Source organism: Brassica oleracea, chromosome C6, assembly GCF_000695525.1.
Source record: "Brassica oleracea var. oleracea cultivar TO1000 chromosome C6, BOL, whole genome shotgun sequence".
Taxonomy (NCBI): domain Eukaryota; kingdom Viridiplantae; phylum Streptophyta; class Magnoliopsida; order Brassicales; family Brassicaceae; genus Brassica; species Brassica oleracea.
In genome coordinates, this window is record NC_027753.1 from 33150728 (window position 1) to 33159182 (window position 8455).

At 37.8% G+C, this 8455-nt stretch overlaps 1 protein-coding gene across 1 annotated transcript; it reads right to left on the reverse strand.

Annotated features, from left to right (window-relative positions):
• Positions 1 to 1308: 1308 nt before the first annotated feature.
• Positions 1309 to 2661, reverse strand: LOC106298861. Its single transcript, XM_013734995.1, has 3 exons — positions 2045 to 2661; positions 1886 to 1963; positions 1309 to 1806 (listed from the first exon to the last, which is right to left on the reverse strand). The coding sequence occupies exons 1-3, from the start codon at positions 2558 to 2560 to the stop codon at positions 1801 to 1803; spliced, it is 600 nt and encodes a 199-aa protein (XP_013590449.1). The 5' UTR covers positions 2561 to 2661; the 3' UTR covers positions 1309 to 1800.
• Between the last annotated feature and the right edge of the window lie 5794 nt (positions 2662 to 8455).

Genomic DNA, 8455 nt, shown 5'->3' on the forward strand with positions numbered 1-8455 from the left:
CAGACGACTTTCAGTTAAGTCGTCTGGACGACTTATTTTCAAGTCGTCTAAACAGACGACTTTCAGTTAAGTCGTCTGGACGACTTATTTTCAAGTCGTCTAAACAGACGACTTTCAGTTAAGTCGTCTGGACGACTTATTTTCAAGTCGTCTAAACAGACGACTTTCAGTTAAGTCGTCTGGACGACTTATTTTCAAGTCGTCTAAACAGACGACTTTCAGTTAAGTCGTCTGGACGACTTATTTTCAAGTCGTCTAAACAGACGACTTTCAGTTAAGTCGTCTGGACGACTTATTTTCAAGTCGTCTAAACAGACGACTTGCGAGGGGTAGAAACGTAAAAAAAATTCCGTTTTTTTGTTTGGTCACAAGGGGATAGTTGTAATTTCAATAGCCTTTTAGGTTACTTTTGCCTTTGACCCAAATTGGGGTATTGTTTTGGGTTTGACTCCAAGTTTTGAGTCACACTTGGCAATTCTCCCTAAAATATATTAAGAATATTCTAATTAAAATAGTTAAAATGGATTTTATATTATTATTTTAATGAATATCTAAAAATTCAAATATTTTTATAGCATTTCTTGTAAACCATTCGTCAGCTAAAGATTTGTTTCAGTATTCTACTTGCTGTTTTAATATATTTGATTTTAGTTATATAGATAAATGCCTTTCTAATTAAGTGGTGACGTTTTATTAAAGTATTATCAAGAGATCAATAAACTGAAAATTTATACACAAAATGGCCTGTTTTAATAGGACGTGGATCAAATCAATAGAGATGTAAAACTTCATACAAAACTAGTTTTTCAAAATTTTAATATAAACTTTGGAAATGTAAACTGAAAAATTACTCTGATCAATATGAATATTAGTTTTTCAGTATATGTGTGTATTATCCTTTTCAGAATTTGTCTTGTAATTGTTCGGTTTGAAATACAGCAAAGCAAATCTAACAGAACAAACAATGAAGCAGAGAACCACCATTTAAGCTTCTTCAAGTAAAATCGCTGATAATAAATAAAAAATCAATTAACACTTTCAAAAGAATAGATTTTTCATTAAAAAAAATATCTGATAATTATTATTTTAAGAAAGAAAATCGCTGATAACCATTTGGTTAAGTTGGTTGAATCCGACCAGAAAATAGTAAACCGGTGGTGAGTGAGTCAGGGTCAGGCTGTGAGGGAAAGAATCAAACGCGGGAAAACGAAAAGCCCCCACACGGAACAAACTAGTCCACTTTTTTTTTTTGTATAGCACACACTCCTTGAATTGTTGACAGTTACACGTTTTTGGCAAAGATAATGACCCAGCTTCTAATACAGTCAGAATGCACTAGAAAGAATCATGACGGCCAAAACACACACGCACAAGTTATCTCTCGCAACAAAGTGATCATGAATGATGGCAAGCACGGTTGGATACTCACAAAAATTCAATGGAACGCATCAAATCAATAAGCAGAAAGACAGAGGAATGGTCTAAACCTACAGAGGTTGGATAGTCACAAAAAAGGCAAGATTTGGTGAAATGTTCATCCTTTTATTGATCCCCTATTATTATTGGGTGTTCGTTGCTGATTGATTAACTGAAAGAGAAGAGTATGTCCTTAATACATGAGAACCTACTCAACTTCTCCCATATCTTTGTACATGTTATTTAGCCAAAACCAAAACTAATAGCTAAAGAAACAAAACTGAGAAACTCAAAAAGCATCTTTTGATTTAATCACACTTCCAACTTCAAGAGATTCCACAAGCAGTAAAATAAAGCCGTGCAAACTTTCATCCATCGTCGTCATCATTTCTGCAGAATTAGTAAAGCAAATATTAGTATCAAACAGTTACAATACCAAATCAAAAATCTTGTGAAAAAAAGATGATACCTTTCCGTTCTCGGCTACGTCCGGGACATCGTAGAGATCTTCAGTAACCTCAACAAAATAAGAAGCTGGATGCAACGGCTGTTCAAACAAGAACAAAAACTTTTGCATTAAAAAGAAAGAAAAAAAAAACAAATTAATAGAGTTTTGGAGGAACTTTACATCGATCTGTTTCTGAACGTTTCTGGGCCGTTTCTTGGGCCGTCGCGGTGGTTTATGACCCGTCATCGCGATGAAATCATCTTCCACCTCTTTCTTCGTCAGCGTCGGGTTAAACTTGGGCCTCACTCCATTCTCCTCCTTCTGAATCCCCTCGGAATCTGTTACCGGAGCCTTGCAAGCCGCTCTCCTCTTCCTCAAATTCCACGGCGGAGACACCTCCCTCTCCCCCTCTTTCTTGCTCGTCTTCTCTCCCTCGTGATCCTCTCCCTTCGCCTCCTCGATCCCTTCCGCTCCGCCGTGACTCCGATTGTCGCCGAATTCGGAAGGCGAGGATCGGCGTCGTGGTCTTTGATCAGCGGCGGCGACGTTAGATTCGATCTTCGTGCACCTTAGATTACGCTGAGCACCCCACTTCAAGTCCGCGAACGAGAAATTGTGGAGAGTCTTCTTCGGAGTATCGTGTCCCGTCGCCGTCGTCGTGTAGTCTTCTTCTTCTTTCTCACCGGGAAACACCATTGCTTCGCCGGTACTTAATTAACAGATGAGTTTTCAATTCTCTCTCTCTCGATTGCTTTCGATTTTGGTTTTGGATTCTGCGAAGAAGAGAAGGGAGAAGAAAGAGTTTCTTCTTATATATATATGACAGTGTTCATGTATTTTGGTGATTCTAAGGTGGGTTCGAGGGTACTTTCGGAAACTAATTTGAGATTTGTTAAAATGCGCCGTGAGTTCTTGGCGCATTTGGTTTTGGTTTATGAACTTACTATCTCATCCGTCTGATTGTTTAACCTCTCATCAGAGCCGTACCGTTTCCAATTTATTTTGGGCCTTACTGTTTCCAGTTTATTTGGGCTTACACTAGAAATGTTAAATCATCGATAATGTTCCAAAATATAAAGACGTAAGTTGTTGGATCTATGATATCAAAACTGTTTCATATAGTTTTTCGTTTGTTATGTCTTTGTTGTGAGAAAAAAAGTTTATTAGGGATTGTTGGTACAACACATTTGCTCTAAGGTTTACTTATACCATCTCCAATCCACCCCTATTTTTATTTCTATATTTTTCTCTAAAGCAGAGAAACTTTATTATAGAGGTGAAAATGTTTCAATATATTCATCTATTTATAGGAAAAATATAGAAATATGTTATTTAGCAAGATAATTAGCCACGACATATTAGAACACTCTTAACCATGATATTACATCTACTCTATTAAAAAAAGGAGAGAGATACACAATAAAACTAACCTATATAGTTCATGTATTTATTATAGAAAATGTCATTCAAATTAAAACTAAACCTAAAATCTTTATTAAACATAAAAATTTTATGTTGGGCTTGGATTAGAGATGTTACAAACTTACAGTTATAATACATTTTCAAAATCTTAATCGTTTATTTGAACTCTTTTTTTTTTTATGTTTCACGTCATCTTCTTATTATTAATTTTCTCCCCAACGTATTTGAGATGGTGGAAAATCAATGTTTTGCTCTATTTGGGTATCTAGTTATCTCAATTAGGTTTATGAATTGGTTTAGGTGGTTGGCCATATCACATCATGATTTTCAAGAATTTAGTATTGGGCATGCTGAAGTTCCCTAGTTACTCTTTTATAGGCCTAGGACTATTCAGCCTTAGCCAATTTCGATGGGCCTTCCAGTTTTTGCATTTCTATCTTATTCGAGGCTACGCAACATGCTTACATTACATTCAGCAGGCGATGGTGGAAGAAAGAAAGAAAAAAGAAAGAGGTGATAAAGTAAACGAATTAAAGATCGACAAGAGTCAGACTCAGAAACTTTTGTTAACAACATTTGCGTCGTGATGTGTTCTGAAAGACTGAAACTGGTAGTGGTAGGACAGTCTTCTTGTGCGCTAGTCCACTTCAAGTGTCTTCATAACTAATCATATATTACATGATGTATGTATGTATCTAAGACGTACGTGCACTTTTGTTTTAGTTATCTTGGGTCCTCAGATCTCTTCAATTGCAAAAGGATGTCTTTTTGTGTGGACCAAAACGACTTAAGAAATGAGCAAAAACGAACACACATTACACCCCATGTGAGTTAAAGTCACGTAGATTCTTCTTGGATTGTGCCTAAATACATTCATCAATGTTTTTAAACTTGAACGTGAAAAGGAGTGTTAACTAGGTCACCGGATCAACTTATCCAATTGACGGTCAATATTTTTTTTAGATTGATTAGGAGTATATATATGGGCCAAATCCAAACTAATTCTTTCAGAAAACAATTTTCGATACATAATCCGGTTTCAAGTTTCAAATGAGGCATAAATAATGTGTCCATGTCGTCCGACTAAGTAAATGGCAACTTAGTTTATGGCATGATTCGTACAAATAAGCCATGGGTTTACGTCTTACACCAAGTTCTCCTTTTACCACCAAACTATTACCGCTTAATTAGTTAATAACTTCTTTCATTAAAAAATTTAATCCAGCATTAGTAAAGCTCTATACCGAAGTTTGATCTTTCACCGGGTAATACGTTTATAACGTTTTACAACATATGAAATCTCTTTTGGGTTGATTTCCAGTTCAGAGTAAATGTAACTTTAAAAAAGAAAAAAACTTTCTCGTAGTTAATCAAATTTCCTAACCAACGAGAATCTTAAATAAAAAGGGGAAAAAGGCTTATCCCGACAAGATCTAGTACTTTATTCTTATCCTATATATTGAATTCCTCCATCGACATCATAATTGCAAAAGGTTTAGTAAGAAAAGAACTTTCTTCGGATGTACATGTACTGGCAACCAACGAGACTTCGACAAACGCCCACAGCATCTTTCTTCTCTTTCCATATTTCACGTCCAACGAAAGCCAAACCCTAGGGCTTCTTCTTCTTTCTCATGTTATATCACTTTCCCCCCAAGCCCTATCCCGTCTCTTAGTGCTTGTCTCTAACCTACGTACCAAAACCTCCAATGTACTTTGACATTACCTTATCTTCACATTAGGGGTTAATTTCTGTTGACTTCGCTGTTATGAATCTAATGTATGCATAAACATATGAAAATGAATACAAATTGTACCTACAATAGAGCTGAAAAGGGATTAAACGTATCATATGTCTAGATATTTGTACTATATGTTGAAGTAAACAAGCATAACATATGTCCTCTTGTGAACCCACAATTATTTTCGTCGTGTCTAAGAGGAGGGAAGGGAAACGAAACATATGTCAAGGACCCCCACACAAACGACCTGGCCCTTGCTTCCAGTAATCCACCATCAACCAAATTGTTTTTATAGCATATAATTGGTATCAGTCGGCTACTATTATTGGTTTTTATTTTAGCTTGCATTTATTTAAGTTTATATGATAAAGTATTATGTTAAATCTTTGAAAGAGGACATAAATTTTTAGTTTGCTTCTTTTTTTTTTGCATCAAACATCATGAAAGAAGAAAATATTTATACATATATGATTTTGGCTCTGTTTGAGTTAATTTAAAAGATGCAATGATAAAAATATATTGCAATATGCTAACAAACATATTAACTATAGTAAACGCAGTACTTCGACATACAATCGGACCCCAAGTGTGATGACCACTATACCAAACGCTAGACTTTCTTTTGCGTGTATGTCTAATATTTTACACATGTTACTTGAAATTTTGGTATTGCTATGTCTAAAATCTAGACTACAGTCCTAACTGTAAAACAAAAGTATAATATGAATCATTGTCTTCTTTTACTTTAGTTTTTTTTTTTTTGTAGAGTGGGGATGGGGATGTCTATATGAATGCGTTGTTTCTTCAATAATTTGGTTTGATATCGTACGGATATAAGAGTATATTGCAATATATAATGCGTAGTGGTCAGAGTAGTAAAGCAAAAGCAAAATTAGACGCATCCTCTACTTATAATTAACTTCTTTTTTTCTGACAACTAGTTATAACTTAGTCCGTGTCTTTTAGATTAGGGTATATACATTGCATGATTGATGGTGTGATGGGTACTTTGATGATTCCTTAAAGAGGACACATGATGCAGCAGAAGAACACGTTTCGAGACTCTGAACAAAAGTTTCCCCTCCAAAAGGGTACCTTTTACAGATATGCACATGTATGTAGTTAGCCAGACCAACACCAAGGAAGTGGGTTTCTACTCCCTAGAGTAATACGTATGATAGATTCATTAACATCAGTTCTTTTTGTATTCATTGACACCGAATCATTTGGGGTTTGTATCCATTTTACATGATAATAACCTAGGAGCATTGGACTAGCGGACTCAGTCAAAGCTGAGAGGACCACAAAGCACCTTGAAAGCTAACCAAAAGCTTTTGCGATTTTTTAATTTTTCTTCGAAATGTTGTATGATTTTTTTTGGAAAATGCAAAATTACGTTTTATCGAAGGAAATTACAAGATTGTGTGCCCTCGCGAAAAAAATTGAGCAAAACAACAACAAAGACAAAAAAATCAAACAACAAGAAAAAGCTCCATCGCAACTATGTAAACGCCAATTTCCTTAAGTGGTAGAAAAGTAGGTGTCGACGTTCGTGGAGTGTTCTTGATGCGGCGTCACTTATGATCACAGTCTCTATCGATAAACCCTAATCACTTTCGATCTCAACTTGTACCCGATTTCAGCTCGCGGACAGGAAACAGTTTGGACCAGTCCGCGTAAGGTTCCAGTTTGTACCAGTCCACGTAAGCTCATTCTCTTGGTGGTCCATTCAACCCATCAAAGGTTTAAGGTATACCTAAACTCTAAGAACCCATAATCGAATGAACTAATGTTCAAAGTGAAACCCTAAAATATGTGATGCAGCGTCACTTATGATCACAAAGGATCCCAATGCCTAGAAGCTAACGGTTACTTTCCTTTTCTTTAAGCTATTTCCGTTTTATGTTTATTTTCTTATCTTTGGGGTTTTATTATTGGGAATAGGTTTTATTATGACGGTTTAAGGGTTCTATATAAAGAACTCTCTTATACCTTTTGTAAGAGACGATTTGATTAATAAGAATTATAAGTTTTAGGTTTTAAAAGAGCTTTGCAAAAGGCACTGCGAAGAGTATTCGCGCCCCTTCTATTGTTTTCAAAGCTTTCTTTGACTACAAGTTATCAAGTTCAAGATCAAACCCATGATCTTTTACTTATACGGCTTCCGCACTCTATCAGTTGGTATCAGAATCAGTCAGTCCGTTTCAGGAAAGAACTTCGTGTTTTCTATGACTAAAAAGACAGGAGGTGCTGGTGGTGACAATCGGGATCAGAACCCGGAGGGAACCACGCTGGAATTAACTGAGGTACGAGACCTAATCTTGGAGACGCAGACAGCAACACAATCATCTATCCAACAACTAAGCGACGCGGTGGGTGCCCTAGCAGGCCGCCTCGATGCTTTAACCACCGCCTTAACCGCTCGATTGGACCCTCATGTCCAGCCGGTCGTTAATGCACCACCGCCCATCAACCAACATCAACTTCCTCCACTCCCACACCAACACCAGCAGCAACAACGCCATCCTCCGCAACATCAGATACCACCTCCGCAAAATCAAAACTTTCCACCCTACCTGCAAGACCGACATCAACAACATAGGAACCGACGTCAAAATCCAAACGAGTAGGGCGAAGATGAAGCTCATCGCCGTCTCTTTTTTGAGGATCTGAGACAACGGGATAACTATGCACACCGTTGGGAAGGAAGCTTTAAGGTGTACATACCGGAGTTTCATGGAGGACTTCGTGGAGACGATCTCATCGACTGGCTCGTCTCCGTCGAAGAGATCTTGGAGTTCAAACATGTGCCTCAAGATAGACGGGTTCCCCTCGTTGCCATGCGTTTTCGGGGCCACGCTGCGACATGGTGGAAGCAGCTTAAGACTACACGTTCCCGGACAGGCAAAGAACCAATTCATTCGTGGGAAAAGTTAACGAAACATCTTCGCCAAACCTTTCTCCCGTATAACTATGAACGTACCATGTACACGAAGCTACAAAACCTACGCCAAGGCAACCGCAGTGTCGACGACTATGCTGAAGAATTCTCTCTGTTATTGACTTGTAATGATATTAATGACAGTCAAGTTCAACTAGTTCCTCGTTTCATTGGGGGATTACAACCTCAACTACAAACAGCTATGGCCCAATTCGATCCATCAACGATCGGAGAAGCTCATCACCGTGCTGCCTCTTTTGAACAGCAATCCCGCTCCTCTACATGGACGACTCCATCTAATCAGAACCGTCCTCAAGATCAAGCAGGAAGAAATGTACCTTCCTCCTCGTCAAAAGACCCGACTGACTCCACCAATTCAGCGACCAAACCAGCGGGCCAAGACGAACAGCAATTACGGCGTTCAACACTCCCCAATGCCCTTCGCTGCTACTCTTGTGGTGAAATGGGCCACCGAAAAACAGCTTG